The 27282-nt window shown below is 35.7% G+C and overlaps 1 protein-coding gene across 1 annotated transcript in view; it reads left to right on the plus strand.

Annotated features, from left to right (window-relative positions):
* The window catches only part of STK31 (serine/threonine kinase 31), a gene marked incomplete at both ends in the record, with an annotated part of 86693 nt that overhangs the window by 28274 nt on the left and 31137 nt on the right, over window positions 1–27282 (plus strand). Inside the window, 7 exons of the mRNA XM_079152629.1 lie at window positions 9212–9570; window positions 10778–10952; window positions 12543–12658; window positions 15375–15534; window positions 17418–17540; window positions 25157–25336; window positions 25928–26044. Of these exons, the coding sequence (XP_079008755.1) occupies window positions 9212–9570; window positions 10778–10952; window positions 12543–12658; window positions 15375–15534; window positions 17418–17540; window positions 25157–25336; window positions 25928–26044 (1230 nt within the window). The remainder of the gene's footprint in view (window positions 1–9211; window positions 9571–10777; window positions 10953–12542; window positions 12659–15374; window positions 15535–17417; window positions 17541–25156; window positions 25337–25927; window positions 26045–27282) is intronic.

A 27282-nucleotide genomic window follows, 5' to 3' on the forward strand; every position in this document is an offset into this window, starting at 1 on the left:
AAAGTAGATTATTTCCATTTGAATTCATGTGCTGTCCAGATTGTTTTTTCCCCCCTATTTTCTCAGACTTTTAAATTGGTGTATTACAATTATACATAGTAGTAAATTTTATTGTTAAATATTTGTACATGCACACAATATAAAAATATAATTTGGTCCGTTTTGTTCCCCAGTATCTCCCCTTTCCTTCTCCTCCTTCCTCCCCTTAGTTCTGATCCTCTATCTAATGGTCTTCTATTTTCAAGAGATTCCCCCACCTTGTGCTTATGAGGCAAGCACTCTACAACTGAGCTATTTCCCCAGCCCGACTTTTATGTTTTTGTTATAACCTAAAAGCTTTTTTATTTTGGATTGTGGGCTAAATTTATTTTGTAATGGTTTAAAAATTTTTTATAGTGATGGTTGGTGATTCTTAAACTTACCTAGTTTGAACCTCCTCTGTCCCCTCATACAAATTCTTCTAGGCCTGGATTTTTTAAACCTGGTGTTAAATTGTATCTCAGTGAAATAATTTTCTTTGTATTGCTACATACTTCAAACATTCTGATAAAGGGGTTCAAAAGATTTTACCACACTGATAAAAGAGCCCATGGCACAAAAAAAGTCAAGAACCTCTACATAGGCCTTTCTACCCTCTATACTGCTGTACAATTAAAAAAAAATTAGAAAATATTTAATCCTTACCAATATTACTAAATTTCTTGGATCTTGAAGATTTTTTTTTTAATCTGGTTAGCTTATATTTTCAGTTTTTTAATTTGATTTCTGCATTCTTATTTTTCTGAGTATTATTGATAATGATTTCTTACTTGGTGTGCTCTAATTCCATAAATTATATTGTTTTTTCCTATTTATCTGGTGGGAATATAGCTAAAAATAAATCTCCTTTCTCTAAGAGAGAGATGGACTATCAGTTTAATTATGTCCCTAAGGAAGATGTCAATCAGTAAACTTGAGCAGTACCCACCAGTTTTATTTGAATTTATGTTTTACAGGTTCTGACAGAAATTGTTCATTTCATTTATAGTGTAGGGTGAAAATCAGGAAAGGTACTGAGTGAAATATGGGAAAAGAAGAAGTAATTAGATCATATCAAAGTAATTTTTTTAAGAAATTTGTTTTCTGGAAGAGTAGAAAAGTTCTTATTCAAGTTGTTTCTATATGTTTCATTCTTAAATCTGTTTTAGATATATTTGTATTCGTGTGGTAGATTAATAGTAAATAATTAAAAGTTAGCAAGCACCTCGTTTTTCATATAGCTTCTCATACTGCTGTGGCCTCCTTAAAATTTTATTTAAGAAAGTGTACATATAGGAATTTCTAGCATTGCACATTCCATAATTTCCTTTGTTGATTTCTAAAAGAATTTATTTTTGTGCTTTTTGAGTTTCTGGTTTTTTACTCCTTTTGTATTGCTTTAAAACCACAGTACTTGACTCTGCCTTTAAAACTGTTTCTAAGTTTTGTTGAAATTGAGTACCTTTTCTAAATACCAAAAATTTATTTTTATGTACTATAGCTTTACAGGACACCATTATAATTTATAATACTTTATAGTTATACATAGTAGTTGGGTTCATCCTGACAAACTCATACATGCATGAAATTTGATTTCAGTTCATGATTCTTCCCTTTCCTCTAATCCTCCCTCCCCTCTCCCATTCTCCATTCTCTACTAGATTTCTTTTTGTTAATTTATGTTGAGTTGGTTCTTCCTATCTATGCATAAAGGTGAAGTTCACTGTTGTATATTTATATATGCACGCAAATTGATTTTTTAAAGAATATATTCTACCTTACCTCCCCTTACCCATTCTTCCACTCTGCCTTTTGAGCTCTCCTTTTATATTACTGATCTTCCCTTTATCATTATATTATCCTATCCTTTCCTCCCCTTTTATTTTACTCTAGCTTCTGCCTGTGAGAGAAAACATTCAACCTTTTAGTTTCTGAGTTTGACTTATTTCACTTAGCATGATATTCTGCATTTCTTTTTTTTTTAATTTTATTGTAAACAAATGGGATACATGTTGCCTCTCTGTCTGTACATGGCGCAAAGGCATACCATTTGTGTAATCATAAATCCACATACAGTAATGTTGTTTGATTCATTCTGTTATTTTTTTTCCCCTTCCCCCCACCCCTCCCACCCCTCTTTACCCTCTATACAGTACTTTCTTCCTCCATACTTGCCCCCCTCCCTAACCCTAACTCTAACCCTAACACTAACCCTTCCCTCCCCCCCATTATGTGTCATCCTCCACTTATTAGCGATATCATTCGTCCCTTGTCTTTTTGAGATTGGCTTATCTCACTTAGCATGATATTCTCCAATTTCATCCATTTGCCTGCAAATGCCATAATTTTGTCATTCTTTATGGCTGAGTAATATTCCATTGTGTATATATACCACAGTTTCTTTATCCACTCGTCAATTGAAGGGCATCTAGGTTGGTTCCATAGTCTGGCTATTGTGAATTGAGCAGCTATGAACATTGATGTGGCTGTATCTCTGTAGTATGCTGATTTTAGATCCTTTGGGTATAGGCCAAGGAGTGGGATAGCTGGGTCAAATGGTGTTTCCATTCCAAGTTTTCTAAGGAATCTCCACACTGCTTTCCAGAGTGGCTGCACTAATTGGCAGCCCCACCAGCAATGTATGAGTGTACCTTTCTCCCCACATCCTCGCCAACACCTGTTGCTTGTATTTTTGATAATCGCCATTCTAATTGGGGTGAGATGGAATCTTAGGGTGGTTTTGATTTGCATTTCTTATTACTAGAGATGTTGAACATTTTTTCATATGTTTATTGATTGCTTGTACATCTTCTGTGAAGTGTCTGTTCATTTCCTTAGCCCATTTGTCGATTGGATTATTTGTATTCTTGGTGTAGAGTTTTTTGAGTTCTTTATAGATTCTGGATATTAGTGCTCTATCTGAAGTATGATTGGCAAAGATATTCTCCCACTCTGTAGGCTCTTTCTTCACATTACTGATAGTTTCCTTTGCTGAGAGAAAGCTTTTTAGTTTGAATCTATCCCAGTTATTGATTCTTGCTTTTATTTCTTGTGCTATGGGAGTCCTGTTGAGGAAGTCTGGTCCTAGGCCGACATGTTGAAGATCGGGACCTACTTTTTCTTCTATAATCTGCAGAGTCTCTGGTCTGATTCCAAGGTCCTTAATCCATTTTGAGTTGAGTTTTGTGCAGGGTGAGAGATATGGGTTTAGTTTCATTCTGTTGCATATGGATTTCCAATTCTCCCAGCACCATTTGTTGAAGAGGCTATCTTTTCTCCATTGCATATTTTTGGCGCCTTTGTCTAGTATTAGAAAGTTGTATTTATTTGGGTTTGTGTCCGTGTCCTCTATTCTGTACCATTGATCTACCTGTCTATTTTGGTACCAGTACCATGCCTTCTTTGTTACTATTGCTTTGTAATAAAGTTGAAGTTCGGGTATTGCGATACCCCCTGCTTCATTTTTCCTGCGAAGGAAAATGCTTTAGCTATTCTGGGTTTCTTATTCTTCCAGATGAATTTCATGATTGCTTGCTCTATTTCTGTAAGGTACGTCATTGGGATTTTAATTGGGATTGCATTGAATCTGTATAGCACTTTTGGTAGTATGGCCATTTTGACAATATTAATTCGGCCTATCCAAGAACATGGGAGATCTTTCCATCTTCTAAGGTTTTCTTCGATTTCTTTCTTTAGTGTTCTGTAGTTCTCATTGTAGAGGTCTTTTACCTCTTTTGTGAGATTGATTCCCAAGTATTTTATTTTTTTCGATGCTATGGTGAATGGGGTAGTTTTCATAATTTCTCTTTCTGAGGATTCCTCACTTATGTATAAAAATGCATTGGATTTATGAGCATTGATCTTGTAACCTGCCACTTTACTGAATTCACTTATGAGTTCTAACAGTTTTCTGGTGGAATTTCCTGGTTCCTCTAAGTATATAATCATATCATCCGCAAATAGGGATAGTTTGAGTTCTTCTTTTCCTATTCGTATTCCTTTAATTTCCTTGGTCTGTCTAATTGCTCTGGCTAGAGTCTCAAGAACGATATTGAATAGGAGTGGTGAAAGAGGGCATCCCTGTCTTGTTCCAGTTTTTAGGGGGAATGCTTTCAGTTTTTCACTGTTTAGAATGATATTAGCCATGGGCTTAGCATAGATGGCCTTTACAATGTTAAGGAATGTTCCCACTATCCCTATTTTTTCTAGTGTTTTGAGCATGAAGGGGTGTTGTATTTTATCAAATGCTTTTTCTGCATCTGTTGAAATAATCATGTGGTTCTTGACTTTAAGTCTATTGATATGGTGAATTACATTTATTGATTTCCGGATGTTGAACCAACCTTGCATCCCTGGGATAAAACCCACTTGATCGTGGTGCACTATCTTTTTAATATATTTTTGTATGCGATTTGCTAAAATTTTATTGAGAATTTTTGTGTCAATGTTCATTAATGATATTGGTCTGAAATTTTCTTTCCTCGATTTATCTCTGTCTGGCTTGGGTATCAAGGTAATATTGGTTTCATAGAATGAGTTTGGGAGGGTACCCTCCTCTTCTATTTCATGGAATACTTTGAGAAGTATTGGAATGAGCTCTTCTTTAAAGATTTTGTAGAACTCAGCTGAGAACCCGTCTGGTCCTGGACTTTTCTTTGTTGGTAGGCTTTTGATGACCTCTTCTACTTCATTACTTGAAATTGATCTATTTAAATTTTGTATGTCCTCCTCGCTCAATTTAGGCAATTCATATGTCTCTAGAAACCTGTTGATGTCTTCGAAATTTTCTATTTGGTTAGAATATAGATTTTCAAAATAGCTTCTAATTATGTTTTGTATTTCAATCGTGTCTGTTGTGATATTTCCTTGTTCATTCCGAATTTTGGTGATTTGGGTTTTCTCTCGTCTTCTCTTTGTTAGAGTGGCTAAGGGTTTATCAATTTTGTTTATTTTTTCAAAGAACCAACTATTTATTTTGTCAATTTTTTGTATAGTTTCTTTTGTTTCAATTTCGTTGATTTCAGCTCTGAGTTTAACTATTTCCTGTCTTCTACTACTTTTGGTGTTGGTCTGTTGTTCTTTTTCTAGGGCTTTGAGCTGAAGTGTTAGGTTGTTTATTTGTTGATTTTTACTTCTTTTATTGAATGCGCTCCATGAAATAAATTTTCCTCTAAGTACTGCTTTCATAGTGTCCCAAAGATTTTGATATGTTGTTTCTTTGTTCTCATTTACCTCTAGGAATTTTTTAATTTCCTTCCTAATATCTTCTGTTATCCATTCATCATGTAATAGCATATTGTTTAATCTCCGGGTGTTGGAGTAGCTTCTGTTTTTTACTCTTTCATTTATTTCTAACTTCAAACCATTATGATCTGATAGAATACAAGGTAGTGTCTCTATCTTCTTGTATTTGCTTACATTAGCTTTGTGGCATAATATATGGTCTATTTTAGAGAAGGATCCATGTGCTGCTGAGAAGAAAGTGTATTCGCTCTTGGTTGGATGGTATATTCTATAAATGTCCGTTAAGTCTAAATTATTGATTGTGTTATTGAGATCTATGGTTTCTTTGTTCAATTTTTGTTTGGAAGATCTGTCCAGTGGTGAGAGAGGCGTGTTAAAATCACCTAGTATTATTGTGTTATGGTCTATTTGGTTTCTGAAATTGAGAAGGATTTGTTTGACATACATGGATGAGCCACTGTTTGGGGCATAGATGTTTATGATTGTTATGTCTTGCTGATTTATGGTTCCCTTAAGCAGTGTGTAATGTCCTTCTTTATCCCTTTTGACTAGTTTTGACTTGAAGTCCACCTTATCTGAAATGAGGATGGATACCCCAGCTTTTTTGCTGAGTCCATGTGCATGATATGTTTTCCCCCATCCTTTCACCTTTAGTCTATGTGTATCTCTTTCTACGAGGTGAGTCTCTTGCAGGCAACATATTGTTGGATCTTTCTTTTTGATCCAATCTGCCAGTCTATGTCTTTTGATTGATGAGTTCAGGCCATTAATATTCAGGGTTATTATTGAGATATGATTAGTATTCCCGGTCATTTGGTTCATTTTATTTATTTATTTATTTATTTATTTATTTTGAGACGACTTGGTTCTTCCTTTATTTGACAATTCCTTTAGGATGGTTCCTCCCATTGCTGATTTGTTTCTTTGTTTTTCATCTCTTCCTCGTGGAATATTTTGCTGAGAATGTTCTGTAATGCTGGCTTTCTTTTTGTAAATTCTTTTAGCTTTTGTTTATCATGGAAGGATTTTATTTCATCATCAAATTTGAAGGTAAGTTTTGCTGGGTATAAGATTCTTGGTTGGCATCCATTTTCTTTCAGGGCTTGAAAAATGTTGTTCCAGGCCCTTCTAGCTTTTAGGGTCTGGATTGAAAAATCTGCTGATATCCGTATTGGTTTCCCCCTGAATGTAATTTGATTCCTCTCTCTTGCGGCCTTTAAAATTCTGTCTTTATTTTGTTTGTTGGGCATTTTCATTATAATGTGCCTTGGTGTGGGTCTGTTGTAATTTTGTATATTTGGAGTCCTATAAGCCTCTTGTACTTGATCTTCCATTTCATTCTTCAGATTTGGGAAATTTTCTGATAGTATTTCATTGAATAGATTGTTCATTCCTTTGGTCTGTTTCCCTAAGCCTTCCTCAATTCCAATAATTCTCAAATTTGGCCTCTTCATGATATCCCATAGTTCTTGGAGATTCTGTTCATGATTTCTTACCATCTTCTCTGTTTGTTCAACTTTGTTTTCAAGGTTAAATATTTTATCTTCAATGTCTGATGTTCTGTCTTCCAGGTGTTCTATTCTATTGGTTATGCTTTCTATGGAGTTCTTAATTTGGTTTATTGTTTCCTTCATTTCAAGGATTTCTGTTTGGTTTTTTTTCAATATCTCTAACTCTTTATTGAAGTGATCTTTTGCTTCCTGTATTTGCTCTTTTAACTGTCGATTGGTGCGATCATTCAGTGCCTGCATTTGCTCTTTCATCTCGTCATTTGCTTCCCTGAGCATTTTGATTATGTACATTCTGAACTCCCTTTCTGTCATTTCTTCTGCCATACTGTCGTTGGATTTCATTGATGTAACATCTAGATTTGTTTGCAGCATTTTCTTTCCTTGTTTTCTCATATTGTTCAGGTATCAGTTGACCGCTGTGATATTGCAGATTTCCTCTATTGTCTTATAATATCCCTGAAGATTTCTATTATATCCCCTCTTAGTCTTCAGTAGCCTGAAATCTTGGAGGAAGTTGATAATGCAGTGAGTGCTCCACAAGGGAGCTGACTCCCTAGGGGTGGTGGCCTTCTGGTGGGGTATATTCCCTGCTAGTGGACAGAGGTACCTTCACTTGCTGATGAATGGTCATCCAGAAGGGAAGTAGGTTATGGGCTGATGCAAGACCAGTTTGGGCCTGTGTCTCTGATTTTACGGGCCTTTTGGGAGAACCTCACCCAACAGGGAGGAGTCACCCGGTGGGGAGGTCTCGCTGGTCGGTTTTCCTCCCAGAGGTTCCGTTCAATTCACAACTACCGCCTGGGCTGGGCAGCCTTCTTCTGCAATGTTCCCAGGGACCCGGACCTACCTCCTGGGCCTGGAAGCCTCACCCTTCGCAAACGAATCTCCTTCGGCTGCCTCTCCTCAGAGAAGCTGCCTGCAGTCCTGGAGCCTTCGCTCTGCCCCTTAGTTTGTCTGTGGGGCCCTTCCACCAAGAAGCCCTCTAGGACCCTGCTCTGCACTTTTCGCCTGGCTATGCGGCCCCTCCTCTGAGCAGCCACCTGGAGCCCCTTACAATCGCTCCGAGTCCCAGTGACCCGCCACACGCCTTTTCCTCCGGCAGCCACCTGTTGTTCCGTGCGGTCGCTCTAAGACCAAGTGACCCACCACGCACCACTTTCTCCACCAGGCAGTCACCCAGAGATCTGGTGCGTCACGAGTCCCAAGAACTCACTGTGCACCTTCTTGTCCCGACTGCCTCCCGTAGCCCTGGTGCAGTCACTTCGAGCCCAAGCACCCCGCCGCGCTCCTCCTCCTTCTCCAGACAACCCCCCTATGTTCAGGAGCGGATGCTCTGGGACCAAACCACTCACCACGCTGTTCCACCGGATAGCCGCGCAGAGCCCTGGCGCAGCTGCTCCAATCCAAGCGACGTGCCGAGCCCGTATTTCTCCTTCTCCTCTGGGCAGCCCCCTGTGTTCAGGGGTGGTCACGTTCAGTCCAAACAGCTCACCAAGCACCTTCTCCTTTGGGCAGCCTCCCAGAGCGCGGGTGGGTTGCGCCGAGTCCAAGCGCTGTGGTGAACAGCCACCTCTCCAATGCCCCCAGCTGTGTGCGATCACTGCTCCGGCGGGGGGAGGGGCGCCTCGCTGGCAGTTCTACTTTGCAAAGATCCTTGCTTTCGGGGCTACCGCCCTGTCCGGGGGCTACTGCCCCGTCTGAGATGCCTGCCCAGTGGGAAACATTCACCCGGCTGCTTTGAGTTGGTCCCAAGTCTCTCAATATCTCCTTTTCTTGAGTCCTGAGTCCACGCTGCTCCTCCGGATAGCCGCCCGGAGCCCTGGCGCAGCTGATCCAATCGATATTCTGCATTTCTATCCATTCACTGGCAAATGCCATAATTTCATTCGTTTCCGTGACTGAGTAGAACTCCATTTTGTGTGTGTGTGTGTGTGTGAGAGAGAGAGAGAGAGAGAGAGAGAGAAAGAGACACCATTTCTTAATCCATTCATCTATTGACAGGTATCTGGGTTGATTCCATAATTTAGCTATTGCAAATTATGCTGCTATAAACATTGAGGTGGTTGTATCACTGTAGTATGCAGATTTTAGATCTTTTGGGAAGATATCAGGACACCAAATATTTATATGGGGCCAGAGTGGTTAACACAATCTCTTGGGTTAAAAAATTGTTCTAGACATTTAATTAGTATACATTTAAAAATTCATAAACATGGCTACTTATACAGGTATTAGCTCTATTTCTGGAATGGAAGGTTTTTAGCAAATATGTTATTGGAATACATTCAAGAAGTATATTTTTGATGTCATCAACAACAAGGTAAGATACTTACATAGAGATTATAGAATGAAGAAACATACCTAAAAAAAATGGTAGAAACAAAAGTGAAGAGAAATGTGATATAACTGGTTTATGTCTTCTTTCGTGTCTTTTTTAGGGCAGAACCTTTTTGGGGAGCTTGATTTTTGAAAAGGAAATAAAAATGAGAATTAAAGCAACCTATCAAGATGGAACAATTATTGCTCAGGCTGAGTATGGCAGTGTTGATATAGGGGAAGAGGTGGCTAAGAAAGGATTTGCAGAAAAATGCAAACTCTCTTCCAGCCCTAACACCTGTGAGGAAAAAAAATCGGATCCTAGTCAGCTTGCTCTCAGGAACCTCAAGAACCCCATTCCCTTGTGGGGGCACAGATCAAACCAGTCAACCTTCAGTAGGCCAAAGGGACGTTTAAATGGAAGGCTGACTCTTGATTTGAAGAATGAAAATGATGTGGGAAATCCTGTGACATTTCCAAAGTAAGAGGGTGGTGGGGTTCTTAGTTTTAACTAATTTTAAATTTATGGTAGTGGCCCTTGTAGAAGTTAATGTTCATTCATGCTTTTGGGATCCTTAACTATGTCAGTGATTTTTGAGAAGCAATATTAGTATTTCATATTTTTCTCAAACACCTCTCTTCTTTAATGTTTTCATTAAAAGGAATTTGAAAGAAAAATAATTTCTGGATTTTTTGAAAAAAATCATGAATCAACTTTCATGCTCTTTTGAATGCCTTTATGAAAAATAAAAATCTCCCCTTAAATGGGAATTACTGTTGCAGAAACCAGAGTTTCAAATAATATTTGAGGTTGGGTCTGGGGGTGTAGCACCACTGTAGTAGAACATGTACTTAGCATTGCACCATTCTGGGCTTATTCTCCAGTGTGTGTGTTGGGGAAGAAGAGTGGGACTGGTGGGATGGGGTGGGACTGGGGGGCGGGGGGAGAAGGGAAGAAAGAAGAGAAAGAAAAAGATATGGTGTTTTCTCTTATAGCTATAAGAATATTTGAATGAGTTTCTTTGTTCTTCCTGTGAAAAGTTGTTATGATGGAATTTGATTATTCTAAAAGGAGTTCACTTTTTAAAAAAATATTTTTAATTAACAGTGATCGTACATATTTATGGGGTTCATTGTGATATTATATGCACATAATATGTAATAAGCAGATCCAGAGGAATTGGCATATCTGGCAACTCAGACATATATGTAGGATTTCCCTTTTTAGATCATTTTAAATCATCAGCTTGAAGCAAAAAACCAGATTTGATATTTATATATAGCAAATATTCTCTGCATTGTGAGTCAAGCCATAATGGCAGGTCTTGGGTGACATAGCTGTTTGATGGGATCTTACAAGTGTTTTAGGAACGAACTGACAGGGCAGGGACATGATTGTGAGGCTTCGAAAGAAACAGTACAGAAATGCTGTTTACCTTGTTTTCTTTAGTTGATTGTGCTTTGAGAAATTTGGAATATAGGATAGTTAGAGGCACTGTTTTTGAAGCATGACTCAGTTGTAAAATCTAATTTGCATTAAATTAAAAATTTTAAATGTTGAATGAGATAAAGATTTTAGTTTCCATAGTTAAAGCTAAAATTATAAAAATCCAAGATAATTTTGATTTGTGAATTTTGTTAGCCTTATATAGTATATCTTTAAAAATGAGTGCTTTTGTTTTTAATAGGGAAAGTTTGGCTGTTGGTGACTTTAATTTAGGGTCTAATGTCAGCCTGGCAAAAATTAAGCAGGACCAGAAACTGATTGAAGAGAATGAAAAACTTAAGACAGAGAAGGAGGTTCTTCTCGAAAGTTATAAGGCATTAGAATTGAAAGTAGAACAAATTTCCCAGGAGCTGCAGGTATGTTTAATAGCTTAAGTTGTAAAGAATGTTCAGCTGAGAAGTGCATTCAGCTGCTCTTATAGAACTTTTTGTCACTTTTTTTCCTTCCCCAATTCATTTTCTCCTTTCCTAACATCTGTTTATAGATGAAATTTTTTTCTTACACTTTAAACTAATCATGTTTGGATTTCATTGGATGTTTGAAATTTAATTTCTCATTTATATTTCCTTTTATGTTCTTTTTTTTGTGTGTGTGAGTACCAGGGATTGAATTCAGGGGCACTTAACCACTGAGCTATATCACCCAGCAATATTTTTTTAATTTTTAAAAATATTTTTATTTGTAGATGGGCACAATACCTTTTTTTTTTTTTCTTTTTTTATGTGGTACTGAAGTTTGAATCCAGTACCTCACATGTGCTAAGCAAGTGCTCTACGAGTGAGCTGCCACTCCAACCTCCCAGCCCTTTTTAAATTTTTTCTTAAATTAAAACAAAATTTTTTAGTTGTAAATGGACACAATACCTTTATTTTATTTATTTATATGTGGAGCCGAGGATCAAATCCAGTGCTTTATACATGCTAGGCAAGCACTCTACCACTGAACCACAACCCCAGCCCTTTTTAAAAATTTTTTTATTTTCAGACAGGATCTCATTTTCTTAGGGTATAGCTAAGTTGCTGAAGCTGGCTTTGAACTTGGAATCCTCCTGCCTCAGTATTCTGAGTTGCTGGAATTACATGTGTGCCCGCACATCCAGCTCCTTGTATGTTCTTTAAAAAAAAAAAAAACTTTTAGCTATGGAAAATTTCAAACATTCCAGAAGGAGAGAGAATTGAATTAATTAATCCTCATTTACTCAATATTGGTTTTTACAATCTTGGGTGGTCTAGTCTTTGTTAAATCTGTCCTTCGTGGATTATTTTAAAACAATTCCCATTTGTACAATTTCATATTCTTTAGTATGTATATAATGTTAATAGGAAAGGACTGGTGCTGGTGTAGCTCATTGAGTTCGTGCTTAGCATGTGCATGGGTTTAACATCCAGCCTGAAACAAAACCCACAAAACAAAAAACAACCAAATCATACCATAATACTATTCATACTAAAAATAAGTAGTGCTTCCTTAATATCATTTAATATTCAGACAGTATTCAGATTTTCCATTTTGCTCCATGCAAGTCCTTTTACAATTGATTTCTTCCAGTCTGAATTCCCTCCAGTTTGGTTCATACATTGCATTTTGGTTGGTATGTCTCTAGAATCACTTAATCTTCATGTTTTCTTTATGTTTCCTTTTTATGGTAGTTAGGTTTCAGGGTTTGTTCAGATTCAGGTTCACCTTTTTTTTTTTTTTTTTTTTTCTTCTTCCCAAGAATACTATGAGGTTTTCAAATGCGTATTTTTTTCCCGGTATTTCATGTGTTGTTCCAGGATCAATGGTGCAATTCTCTGACACCAGCTTGGTGTCCAACAATTCAGTTCATTTTGACACTAACATTATTTAACTTTAAATCATATCTAAAAAAAAATCATTTAAATAATGGTAAAAATACAGTTTCCTATTTGGGTTTCACTAGCATATGTGTGTGTTTTTTGTTTCAGCAAGAGAAAGCAGCTACGGTGGATTTGACTAAACATTTAGAAAGCACTCTAAAGACTCGTGTAGGTACCAGAATGAAAAATCTGGCAGCTAAGGTGGAAAAATTGAAAGAAATTAGGTATGTAAAAGCATATTTTTGAGACGAAAGGATAATTGAAAATAAATGTTAACTAATTTTGAGTACTTTTTAAAGTTGTATACCTACTATTTTGGTTTGAAATTTAATGTTTGTATTTTTATGATTTTAAAGAGAGAAATTAAAAATAGTTATTCCTGAAAGTAATTTTATAGTCTTTGTTGTTAATTTTCTGTTGTCACTACTTGAAACTTTATTGTCCTAAGGTCATCTCTGAGAGTGAAATTAGAGAAACAAAAGACAAAGTGTGGTGCCACAAGCCTATAATCCCAGTGGTTTGGGAGGTGAGGCAGGAGGATTATAAATTCAAAGCCAGCCTCAGCAATTTAGTGAGGCCCTAAGCAATTTAGCAAGACCCTGTCTCATAATAAAAAGTAAGAACAAAGGGCTGGGGATGTGGCTCAGTGGTTAGGGACCCCTGGGTTCAATCCCTAGCATTAAAACAAACAAACAATAAACAAAAAATGACAGAAAACCAACCAACCCAACAAAACCCAAAAACACAATTTCTAAGTGGTAGTTTGATGGAAAACTACCATGTTATTGTTTTGCGTGGGGTTATTTTCTTGAGTGTACTGAAAGTAAAGGCTTCAGGAATCTAAGTTACTTGCTATACTCTGCCTAAAGAATATATTATTTATGAAGTGATCTTCATAGAGTTGGAAGAAAAGAAATTAGTTTACAGGTGTTATGCAGAGTTTATTCAATATTCCTTAAAGTCTGTATTATGTAGGTTTTTGGCACTGCTTCATGATGCCAGCAACTGGCAGCATCCCAGAGTGTCTCCTTCAGATTTCTTTTTATGTTCCAGGTATAGTTTTTATGCTTTGTTAAACCTCATTGCCTCATTTCCCCAACAAAGGCAGTATTTTAATAGTTTCTTCTGATTGGTTTCTTTTTTTTTTTTTTTAAGTAGAAACAATTTTTTTTCTTTAAATTAGTATTTTGGAAGGGAAGAAATAAAATGTATTTTAAATTTAATAAAAAAATAGAATTATGTAGGTATTTTGGTCAACTTTTTTGCTGATGTGACCAAAAGACCTGACAAAAATAATTTTAGAGGAGGAAAAATGTATTTGGGGCACACGACTTCAGAGATCTCAGTTCATAGATGACCAACTTAATTCCTCTGGGTCTGAGGTTAGGCAGAACTTCATGGTGGAAAAGTGCGGTGGAGGAAAGTCTCTGGCAGCATGGTACCAGGAAGCAGAGGGAGAGAGCAAGCTCCACTCTCCATGAACAAAATCTACACCCCAAAGGCACCCCACACTCCATGACCCATCTCCTCCAGCCATACTTTACTTCCCTATAGTTATCATCCCTATCAGGTGGGGGGGTTAATACACTCTAGGTTAAGTGAAAATTCATCGTACATTGTCTCACACATAAGCTTTTGGGGCATCCCTCATAACTAAACCATAACAGTGGATAATTTTTTCTTAAAAGAGGGTTCATTAAGATTGTTAAATTGTCAGTCTGGAGTGCAAATATAATAGTTCTTGAAACAGTCTCACTCTTTTCCTCCTATACACTGGACTTAAAACCAGCAATTCACTTTTCTGCTGCACTTTGATACCCTGAGATGTTGCCCTGAATAAACACTGTATGTTGGTCTTCTCCGCCCCTTGGAAGTGTATTTTTTTCAGTGTAAATCTTATCAGTTGGCATGTGGTGTGTCTTTTAAGACTTTGAGTAAGTTGGTCCTTTTACAGCCTAATGAACTTTTAATATACTACCAAAAATCAAGTGGCCAGTGCTGGCAAAGCTCTGAGATGGATTTTGGGCCAAAATGACAATATATTTTAATCCATATTTGAGGGAATAATGTCCTCTTAGAATGGTGGCAGTCTACTTGGAAGCTAGAAAAAATAATGTGAATGGATTTTGTTAGTTTTGCTAATTAACCTGCCTCTCCTTTCTTTTTTTGGAGATGGTATTTTTAAACTCAGCAAATGCTGATCTATTTGTTAGGGCATAAGGACTATGTGCCTAGTCTTGCTCAACAAGATTGGCTGTGTCTAAAATTTTTAGAGAAGTTTTTACAAATATGATTATAGATCAGAAATTGAAAGTCCATTTGATATACATGAATCCATCAGTAGTGAAACTACACATCATGTACAACCTCAAGAATGGGATCCTGGGGCTGGGGATATAGCTCAGTTGGTAGAGTGCTTGCCTTGCAAGCACAAGATCCTGGGTTCAATCCCCAGCACTGCAAAAAAAAAAAAAAAAGGGATTCTAATTAGAATAAGTTATACTCCATGTATGTATATGTCAAAATACACTGTACTCTCATGTATATCTAAAAAATTAATTAAAAATTTAAAAAGGCCATTTGATATTGTTTAAATCTTCAGATGTTTGAAGTTGTCTTTTTATATCACGTTTTTAAAAATTATTTCCCCCAGTTTTTTAAATCAAGTTTTTATTAAGGTTACATATGATTTTATGGAAAGTTTTAAAATATATCTCTTCAGGGGCTGGGGAGTGTGGCTCAGTTGGTAGAGTGCTTGCAAGGCCCTGGGTTCAATCCCCAGCACCACCAAAACAAAAACAAAAAAACAAAAAAAAACCCAAAAAACCTCTTCATAGCCAGTAATGGTAATAGTAACCTTTAGACCAATAAAATGTAAGTTTTTCTTATACTAACTTTGATTTCTTGATTTTTTTCTTTTTTTCTGTTTTTTAAAAACAGGCGTGTCAACATCAGTGTTCGTTTTGGAAATGACCTTTCAGATGCTATAGAAGTGTTGGATGAAGGGTGCATTACTACTCTAACTTCTTTGAACGAATTAGAGAAAATTTGGGCAGAATACAGTCTGGCTCAGGAGCAGATCCAAACTTGTCATAATGTGGTGGGTTGAGAATTTTTCTCTTTTATGTTTTTTAATCAGTTGAACATGAAGATCTACTGTCTTTTGAGAAAACAGAAATGGAGTGCAGCTATTGAAATTATTTGCATAAAATAAATGCTTTATTCACATTTTAAATGCATACTTTTTTGTATAATCAAATTGTAAATATGAAGATGCTACAAAAGTATTGCCTTATAAGAAAGAGAAAAAAGATAATTGGTGATTGTGGATAAATAGTTAACAGAACCCTTTTCCTTTTGCATGAGTATTCTTTGATTAATTCTTCTCTGTTCTCTTGAAAATCTGATAAAATAGTTCACATGCGTTACTGAGCAAAATTATTTACACTGTATGATAGTATCTGGACTAGGAACAAATTCTTTTTTTTTTTTTAAACCTTTGATACTGGGGATTGGATTTAGGGGTGCTTTATCACTGAGCTACATTCCTAGTCTTTTTTTAAATTTTGAGACAGAGTCTCAGTAAATTGCTTAGGTTTTCACCAAGTTGCTGAGTTGGTCCTTGAACTTGTGATCCTCCTGCCTCAGCCTCCTCTGAGGCTGGGATTACAGGAGTGTGCCATTGCAGCCAACCTTGTAAATTATACATAATGGTTGGATTTGTTGTTACATACTTTGTATAGGCATATGATATAACAATATAATTTGACCAGAATGGTTCCCTAGTATTTTCCCTCTCACATTAACTTTTAAAATGGGCATTTTTGTTCCTATTGTATAAGGTTCACAAGGGTTAAGGAAATTGCTCAAGATTGTATAGTTTTAAATGTTAATATGGAATTTGAACCCAAGTGTGTGTGACTGAATATTTAAACTACATGATCAGTAAAAAACTTCCTAATGAATTTTCTTATAGTAAGATGAAAAACTGGTTTTTATGGTCTACTTTGTTTTAGTGGTTTGGGCATAGGAAAGTAATTCAGGTCAGAGAGTAAGGAGGATTAATTTAACTTTCAGACATGGTGTTCTAGTAATGCAAATGTACCTTTTTCTTTCTTAAAGCAAATAATTGTTCCTACTACTCTTGATGTTTTGGGACTTAAGGTTCATTTTGTAAATTGAAGAGTAGATTACTGGGTAAATATGCAATAATAATTGTACTCAAAAATTAACCATCTTGTATTTAATTTGGGTCTTAGAATTGTTACTTTTATTTATCTGTGTACTGCATAATTCCTTGTTTGCTGTTTTATTTTTTGATGAAAGAAGTTTTACTTGAGATTGTTTTCTTTTTATTTATAGTATAAGATGTCTGAGCTTATGCAAGAAGAAATATCCAGAAATTCAAGCTTTTTAGTATATGTGCCAGATATTATTATAGATAATGGAGATATATATTTTTTAGGACATAATTTTTTTCTTTCTTTTTTGGTATGGGATGGATATACTAATAGTTCCAATATAAAATGGTAAGTTCTATAATAGAAATAATGCATAGGGTTCTTGGTTATCTTTTACCTTTATAATTTACAACCTTTTGGGCAAATTGGAGGCTTTGTCCTGATGAAATTTAACTAAATCTCGAAAGATGACTAGATGAAAGAATTAAGAATGGGATGGGAATAAAAGAAAAATAGTGTGTAATGGAAGTTATATAATTTTTATCAAAAATTTTCGTTATAGACACAGTAGGCAAAAAAAAAAAAAAAAAAGATTAGCAGGGCAGGGTTATTGAACTTAAATGTTTTAATTAAGGGAAGGGAAGTTCTTTGTATCTTTAGTGTTAAGGAGAAAAGTGTTTGTCTTAAATGCTACAATGCTTTGTGAATGTAATAAGTTTAGAAATAACTTTTTTGTCCATATAGGTAAATGTGTGAAAAACACCTGGTATATTAATGGTGGTTTTTCTTTTCCTTCCTCCAGAATGAAGGGAACGTTTTGATTGCCAAAAGAAATGAAGTACAACAGAAGCTATACATGGCAGTAGAAGTTTTTATTCTGGAAGTGGATGAATTACCACTTAATCAGCGCTTAAAAACATTACAGGTTGGAATTAAAAATATATTAAATATACATTAAATTATAAATTTATTCTGTGAGAGAGGTGAAATTAGCATTTACCTTGAGATTTCAGAAATTACTGATAGTTGCACAGCTTTTTCTTCTTTACTGAATTCCGGTTTAAAAATTTTTTTTTTCTAGTAGTAGGGATTGAACCCAGGCACTCAACTGTGCTAGGGAAGCACTCTGCCACTGAGCCACATCCCTAGCACTTTAAAAAAATTTTATTTTGAGATTGGGTCTTACAAGTTGCTCAGACTGGTCTTAAACTTGTGATTCTCCTGCTTCACCCTCCTGCTGGAGTTACAGGCCACTGCCCTGGCCCAAATACTAGTTTTTAAATGGAATTAAAAATTTATATTAATATACTGAGTGTTTATATATACATGTGTTATCTATCCTACACATAGGGTAAAATGCCAGATACTTTAAGCCATAAATTGGAAGTTCCATACCTGACCTCATATGAAGGGTTGCAGTCAAAATGAGGGTGATACAACTCAAGTTTTTCAGCATCCACAAAGAAATACAAGTCCTCCCAGCCCTATTCAGATGCAGTATATATTTTCTGTGAATGCCCACATTCCCCTTCTCAAGAATGTCCACAAAGGGTAATAATGGGCATTATGCAAAGCTGTTGTGCCAATGGCATGTTCCCACAATGCCCCACATAAGCCTAGAACTACAAGTATTTATAACATGTTTATTTTTTACTCTGTGGCGTGAACATATTGTTGAGAATGTTAAAAAGGCCTGCATATACCCGTGTAGTTAACAGTGATAAGAAAAAAGAAAGCATTTTTGTTTATAGCACAGAAAGTCACATAGTTGAAGAAATTGACCAGTGGTGTAGGTGTGAAGCAACTTTAGAGTGTGTTATTAGAATAACCACCATATATGACCTGTAAAACAGAAGGCTATATTGTACAAGTAAAAGCAGAAGTTGTGCTAAAGTGATAAAGGAAGTTGATGAAAAATAGAAAAACACTGGATAAAGCTAAAAATGAAGATCCTGATCATGTATTGAAAGAGTAGACTCCTAAATGTAGCAATGAACACATACCACTTAATTGTATGCTTATCATGGAATAAGCAAAGATCTATCACAGTGAACTGAAAATTGAAGGAAACTGAATATGCAACAGGCTGTAGAAATTTGAGGAATGGACGGCATTAAACTTTTAGAGATTTGTGTGGTACAGTTTTGCTGATGATAAAGCAATGGAGAAATTCATTGATTTTGATGAGGGTCATTGCTGATAGAAAATGTCATGCTAGAATGGTCCAGAATGCTGATGAAACACCACTGTTTTGGTGTTATTGCCACAGAAAAACACTGCTTACAACTAAAGAGACAGCCCCTACAGGATTTAAACGTGCCAGCAACAGAATGACTGTGCTAGGATGTGCTAAAGCAGCAGGCAAGCATAAGTATGAACTGCTGTGATTGCATTCTTGCTGTTTTAAAAGTGAGTTTCTTATCAGTCCATTATTCTAACAAAAAGGCATAGATCACCAGGCTTCTTTTCATCAGCATTGCAGGGAAGCTGAATTAGATGATGACTATAAGATTTTGTCATTCCTTGACAGCTGTTCTCCTTACCCTCCAGCTGAAATTCTGATAATTTTTTTTTTTGTACCAGCGATTGAACCCAGGAGTGCTTAACCACTGAGCCACATCACTTCTGCACCTTTTTTATCCTTTAGTTTCAGACAGGAGACGTGATCTTGCTGATTTGCTTGAGGTCTTGCTGAGTTGCTGAGAATAGTCTTGAATTTACAGTCCTCCTATATTAACCTCCTGAACCACTGGGATTACAGGCATGTGCCACTGTGCCTGGCTAAAAAGTAATGTTTATGCCATATAATTTCCTCCAATTAAACCATGTGACCAAAGTATCCTTAGATCAATGAAGACTAAATATAAAAACACTTTCTTATATTTAGCATGCTAGTGAACAAGGTGTGGGTGTGGAAAGTAATCAAAAAGAGTTCAGCATAAAGAATGTCATACTATTTTCAGCATTTGGAACACCATTTAAAGACATAGTTGTGCATGCTTAGTATAGACTGTGGCCTGTGATTGTATTCAGTCATGATAATGACAAGGTGGTGACTTCAAAGAATTCTGTCAAGTGAGGAGAAAAATGATGTCTGACCTTTCTCATGCAAAAAAGTATTCCTTTAGAGTCAGTCCTTCAGTCAGCTAAAAGTGAGCACTGAAGAAGTTTTAATATCACTAACGAGTCTTCAGTTGTTCATTCATTGACCAATGATGAAATAACTGAAATTGTACTGAGTCCAGGTAATTGTCATAATAGGATGAAGATGGTGTTGTTAACACTGCAGAAAAAGTGCCTGGGATGATATGGTGAAAATGTGAGATGGGGACTAGCTCAGTGGCATTCATAGCAGAATAAGAAATCATGTTAATTTATAACATCAAAGAGAGACACCCCCCCCCCCCAGTAGTGATTGAAATCAGTGGCACTTTTGTGGAGCTACATCCCTAACTGTTTTTATTTTTTATTTTGAAACAGGGTCTCACTAAATTTCCTAGGCTGGTCATCAACTTGCAGTCCCCCTGCCTCAGCCTCCCAAGTAGTTGGGATTATAGGTGTGTGCCATTGCTCCTGGCTTCAAAGAGAGATTTCTAAGACAAAAATCATTATTAATGAGGTAGATGACCCTGGAAGAAACATTAAACAAAACCTACCTAGCATAACGTCTTCGAATTTCTAGAGGACCCATTTTCTGATCCGTTAGTTGTGTCTGTTATACTAAAAAACAGTGCAGGGTAACTTTTTAAAACGTAGCATCATAGGTGTTTTTTTTTTTTTTTTTTTTTTTTTTTTTTTTGCTGTCATTTAACAGCTGATGAAGGAATTCTGGTCATGCTCTTGTGCTGTCTAGTCATCCCAAACTCACTGATTCTTCACTGTATAAAAGGTGTCTTTTAAAAAAAAAAAAACAACTGTTAAATAACTTATGTGTGAATAATATAAGAAAATCATTGTTTAACACTGACATATAAATGTTCAGAGTCAGGAATGATGCTGATGCTAAACTATGTATTTTCTTATATGAGTGGCTGAGATGGTGACTTTTTTTTCTTTCTTTAAAAAATTTTTTTATTGATACACTATGATTATGCATAATAGGGCAATTTCATTGTGACACATTCATATATGTGTACAATTTGACCAGTTTCATTCTCCAGTACCTCCCCTTTCCCTCCTTTTCTCCCTCAACTTTACTGGTCTCCTTTCTACTTTTATGTAGTTCCTCTCCTTTATTTACTCTTTTCTTTTTTAACTTCCATATGTGAGAGAGAACTTATGAGCTTTGACTTTCTTATTCACTCAATGTGATGATCTGCAGTTCCATCCATTTTCCTGCAAATGATATAATTTTATTATTCTTTATGGCAGAGTAAGATTCCATTGTGTATATATACTACATTTTCCTGATGCAGTCATCTTTTGATGGACACCTAGGTTGGTTCCATAACTTGGTTGATGTGAGTTGTGCCGCTATAAACATTGAAGTGTTGGTACTGCCATAGTATGCCGCTTTCAATTCTTTTGGAGAAATACAGCTAAGAAGTGAAATATGTGGGTCATGTGGTGGTTTCATTCCTAGTTTTTTGAGGAATCTCCCTCTGATTTCCATAGATGTACTAATTTTCAGTTACACCAACGATGTGTAAGTTGTTCCTTTGTCCCACATCCTTGTCAGCCTTTATTATAATTTATATTCTTGATGATTGTCATTCTGTGGTGGGAGAATTTCAGTGCAGTTTTGATTTTTATTTCCCTGATTGCTAAAGATTTTGAAAAATTTTTTCTTATATTTTTTGGCCATTTGTATTTCTCTAGAGAATTATCTGTTTAGTTCATTTATTAATCATTATTGATTGGATTATTATTAATCTTTGGTGTTGATTTTTTGAGTTCTTTGTATATAATCCCCTTTGAAAGGGTAGCTGGTCAAGATTTTCTCCCATTCTCCATTTCTTCATACTTTGTTTCCTTTGATGTGCAGTAACAATTCAGTGTGATGCCATCCCATTTATTTATGCTTGATATTATTTCCTGAGCTTTGAGGAAGTCATTGCCTATGTGTTGGTATGGTGCCCCTGTGTTTTCTTCTGGTAGTTGCAAAGTTTCTGTTCTAATTCTTAGATTTTGATCTACTTTTGAGTGTACCTTTATTTAGGGTGAGAGAGAAGAATCCAGTTTCATTCTTTTATATGTAGGGTTGAGGATGTGGCTCAGTGGTAGAGTGCTTGCTTAGTATGCTCAAGTTTCTGGGTTCAATTCCTATTACTGCCAGAAAACAAAACAAAACAAAACAAAAAAACATATCATTCTTCTATATATGGATATCTAGTTTTCCCAGCACTGTTTGTTAAAAATTTTATATTTCATCCATCATGTTTTTGGCATCTTTGTCAAAGATCACATGACTATATCTGTGTGGGTTTGTCTTTGTCATCTTTTTCATTGGTCTTGGTGTCCTTGTGTCAATACCATGCTGTTATTGTTATCATAGCTCTGTAGTAAATATAATTTGAAGCTGGGTATTGTGATCCTCCAGCATTGCTCTTTTTGCTCAGATTTCCTTTGACTATTGTGGGTCTTTTATTTTTCCTTAGGAATTTTAGGACTTTGGGTTTTAGTGTACTAGTAAAGACTGTCATTGGTATGTTGATGGGGATTGTGTTGAACCTGTAGATTGCTTTTGGTAATATGGCCATATTAATGATATTAATTCTGCCCATCCACGAACATGCTACAGTGTCATCTATATTTCTTTTTCAGTGTTCTGTAATGTTCATTGTCGAGGTCTTTCACCTCTTTGGCTAGATTTATTCCTAAGTATTTTGTGTTTTTGAGGTAATTGTGAATGATAATGTTCTCCTGATTTCTTTTTCAGGGTATTCGTTATTGGTGTATGGAAAAGCCATTGATTTTTGTATGTTGATCTTCTATTCTGCTCTTTGCTGAATTTATCAGCTCATGTTTCTGTCTCTCCTGTAAATAATTGTTTAACTGGATATAAAATTATTAGGTCCAAAGGCCATTTTTCTTTATAGAACTTTGATAATGATAAACTCTTGTCATCTGATTTTTGCAATTTTTGATATCAGTCTAATTTTCGTTCTGTGATTTTTTTTTTTTTTTGGTCCCTCTGAAAGCTTTAAAATTTTCTTTTGACTTTTATTAAATCACACTATAACATGTTTAGGTTTTGATTTGAGTCAGTTCAGTTTTGAGTTCTTTTTCTTTAATTCTAGGAAATATTTGATACATATTTAAGAAACTGCCCCAACTCCACACCACCTCATTGAATTTTTCTTTCATTCAGAATCTTCTGTTAGATTGATATTTAAACTTCTTTTGTCCTCTGCATATTTTAACTATTAGTGTTTTCTTTTTATCCTTGTTGTGGCTTTTTGGAGGTATCCTTGACTTACCCATCTACCTCACCAGTTGGTTCTCTAGCTGTATCTCTTCTGCCATTTAGCCAGTCCATTGTGTTTTTTATTTTAAATATTATTGCTTTCATACCTATTATTTTTAGTTGGTTATTATTTATGAGGTTCTATTTCCAGTATTCTTTTCTGTTGAGAATATTTGTTATGCTTATTTTGAGTTCTTACTGTTATCTGAGAATCTGTTACTGATTTTGCTTCCTTTATAAGGTGGCTTAGTTTGTTGTACTTCTCTCAAGGAATTTATTTTACACATTTCATCTTTCCCTTTACCCATCTTTAGGATTCCTTATTTCCTTGGGACTAGAACTGCCTCAGTTCTGTGTTGTTGTATAGGTAGGGGATAACATGGTAGAGAGGCAGGGTAAGAGTGATATCCTACACTACAATTTTTAAAGATTTCAGATGGCTTTAGGGAATAGGGGTTGTTTTTTGGGGTGCAGAACTTCTGGTGTTGCAGTTGGGGTTCAGCTATCGCCTGTCTGCTTCTCTCCTAGATGATCTTAATCAGCATTCCTCCCTGTTCCTTTACCTTAACCACTGTTGGACATAAGTACTCCCATGTGTTCAGAAGAAATGGGAAGGAAAGAGAATGGTCAGGGGCTGGCCAGCTCTTCTGTACTGGTTATCAGTTTTTGCTGTGTCCTTATGTGGTGTAACCCCATTGCCTCTTGTTGGTGCTGCTGCTTTCCTGCCCAATAAAAGAGAGAGAGTGGGGTATATGAAGAAAGTTCTTTTATTCCCCAGTTCTTTTATTCTTTGCTGTGGTATAGGCCTTTTTAAAAAAATTATTATTATTATTATTATTTTTTTTTAGTTAAATGTTCCTAAATACTTTTTTTTAAGTTGTCAAAGGACCTTTATTTATTTTTATGTGGTGCTGAGAGTTGAACCTGGTACCTCAAACATGCTAGGCAAGTGGTCTACCACTGAGCTACAGTCCCAGCCTGGTGTAGGCCTTTTCACACTTGCAAGGACTATTCTTTAGTGGTAGGCATCATCCACCGTCTTTCTTAGGATTTTTCTGACTTTTGTGGTAAGTTTTTTGGAAACTATCAAACTTCTCTCTTGTCTCCGTACCATTTTTAGGGTTTGATTCCTGGAGAGAGCCGGCAGATTGTGTTGGGTACCTACCTTGTCTCTTCCAGTTCTTATTTTTTTCTTTTCTATCCTTTTTTTTTTTTTTTTTTAAACTGGGACATTTTAATCATAAATAATTGATTCATTATGTCATATTTATACAGACACATGACATAATTTGATAAATCTCATCCCCCAGTATCTTACATTTCCTTCCCCTTCTCCTTGCCCCTGATCTGCCTGCTCTACTATCTCTCTTCTGTTAATATTATTACTTTAATTAGTGCATTATAATTATATATATAAGTGGTATTATTGTAGTATGTGGACATAGTGTAATTTAGTAGAGTTTATTTCCCATTACATCCATATGCCCTTCTGGACTCCCTTCCTCTCGATACCCTTCTTGTACTTTGTTTCCTTTCTATTTTGATGAAATCCCTTTTTAAAAATATTCCCCAGTCCTTTAAAAATGCTTTTAAGTATATGTATGTGTTTAATGTCTTTACTTGACTGGAATTATTGGTATATTTTGGTGTGTAATATTATTTTTATTTAGCAATATACTGGGAACAACCATGTCAGGACAAACATTACTGTTATTTCAAGTCAGGGAAAAGAGGCCACTTTCTACTTTATTAAAAACCTAAGAATATAAAGCTTCCCTTTTGTAATGAATTGACTTAATATAACTTTTACTACGGTGGTCCAAAAATCACCTTTTAGATAGTTTTATGTTTTCATTTCTAAGTTTTATTTATAAACTTCTTAAGAATGGAAACTCAAGTACTGTTTAATACCTTTTTTTTCTGGTTCTAGGGATTAAACTCAGGGATGCTTTATCATTGAGCTAAGTTTATGGCCCTTTACATGTATATTTTTTGTGACAGAGTCTTGCTAAATTGCCAAGGCTGACCTTAAACTTGTGATTCTGCTGCCTCAGCCTCCTGAGTCACTAGATTACAGGTGTATACCACCATGCCTGGAAATAAACTTTAATAAAAAGAAATATTTCTCTTTGTAGGATTTATCAACCTCCTTAGAAGCAGTGTATGGACAGGGCAAAGAAGGAACCAATTCCGAAGAAATACTTAAAAAGTTTTATGAGTGGAAGTGTGATAAAAGACAGGAGTTCACCAATGTGAGGAGTGAAACTGAGGCTTCTCTGCAGCATCTTGTAGCATGGTTCCAGAGCACCATGAAGGTAAAGAAAGCTCTTGTTCAGTGCCGTTCGTGGCATAAAATGGGGGAAAAAAACTCCATATGCATTAATCATAGCCTTTCTTTGTTTAAAAGCTGACATGGTTTAATAATACTTGTCAGATTTAAATTTGCTACCTGAACATCAAGGTTCTTTATCAACTTTTAGTCAGACTGCTCCTTTTATTATTGTCAAAAAACATCATTTTGGTTTTGTTCTTGCTTTTTTTCTCTTTTCCTCTGGATTGTCCTCTCACCTTTCTTAACCACTAATTTTATTTAGGTGTGGTATATGCATGTAACTTTCCTGTGTTTTATGAGGATAAAGTACTTTTTTTTTTTCTCCTTGTAATTTTGTTTCCTCTACATAAGGCTGGGTATTCCTAATGCTTTTTTTAAAAATTTTTTAATTTTTTTTTTTTGGGCAGTGCTGGGGATTGAACCCAGGGTCTTATGCTTGTGAGGCAAGCATTCTACCAACTGAGCTATCTCCCCAGCCCATTCCTAATGCTTTGTTTCAGGTATAAGGGTAAAATGAATCCTAACTGAATGAATAAATTGAGATACTTCTTGTTTTTATTTATTTGCAAATGAGGTTTTTGATCTGTCTTTGGAAGAATCACTGATTTCTGAAGACACAATTGGTAATATTGATGAAATCTTAGAGAAGACTGAGTCATGCATCTGCAGAGAGCTGGAAATATCTCTGATTGTGAGTATTGATATTCTTTATTATTACTTCCTTTGGAACAATGGTTTCCTTACTAGTTAGAAAGTATTAACCAATTCTTTTGCTAGCTAGGAAGTATTTAGACTTGTCTGATCTTTCCTCTTGTAGTCCTGTTTGAAAGAGTAACACATAAAGTTCTAATCCATATACAGTGCAAAATCTTATTCTTTTGTAGGGTGGTATTTTCACTTTAATAGGACAGTTCACATTTTAAAAGCTAATGTTTAATTCAATGAAATCTCTCTTCATCTCTGTGGATCAGCTTTCTTTATCATTTGATTATTGAGTTCATCAAATATAGTGACTTAAGAAGAGACTCCTTAGATTTTGTGAAAACTTGAAATAAAATTTGGAAGAGTTTTAGAAGTAGACATAGAAGATTAATTAGTAGTTCCCTTTCTCTATTGTGTATATTCTGTATTCCTGTATCAAAGTAACCTATTAAGTCTCAAGTTATCAATTCTGTAAACATAATAAATATTCAAATATTATTTCAAAGTTTCTATAAGTTGTATATTTGTGGCTCCATTTAAATTTTTATAGGTGCTCCACATCTGGGATGGTGGAACATGGTGGGTTAAAAATTAGTTCCTCAGAAGAGTATTTTCTTTTTAGACCAACTTTAAAAATTTGATCTTTTAAAATATACATGGCAGTGAAGTGTATTTTGACATATGTACATGGAGTATAATTTATTGTAATTAGAATCCCATTCTGGTTGTACATGATGTGGAGTTTCATTGGCTGTGTATTCATATATGAACATAGGAAAGTTATGTCCAATTCGTTCTATCTTTCCTATTCCCCAACCTCCCTCCCTACCCTTCATTCCCCTTCATCTAATCCAATTAACTTCTATTCTTCCCTCCCCTGCTTATTGTGTATTAGCATCCACATATCAGAGAGAACATTTGGCCTTTGTTTTTTTGGGACTGGCTTATTTCATTTTGCATCATAGTCTCCAGTTACATCTGTTTACCAGCAAGTGCCGTAATTTCATTCTTCTTTGTGGCTGAGGAATAGCCATTGTGTATATGTAAACACATTTTATTTATTTTTTTATCCATACATCTGTTGAAGGGCACCTAGGCTGGTTCCATAGCTTGGTTTTGTGAACTGAGCTGCTGTAAACGTTAATGTGGCTGCATCACTGTAGTATGCTGATTTTAAGTCCTTTGGTATATGCTGAGTGGTGGGATAACTGAGTCAAATGGTAGTTC

The sequence above is a fragment of the Sciurus vulgaris genome, assembly GCF_902686455.1.
Source record: "Sciurus vulgaris genome assembly, chromosome: 8".
Lineage (NCBI taxonomy): Eukaryota > Metazoa > Chordata > Mammalia > Rodentia > Sciuridae > Sciurus > Sciurus vulgaris.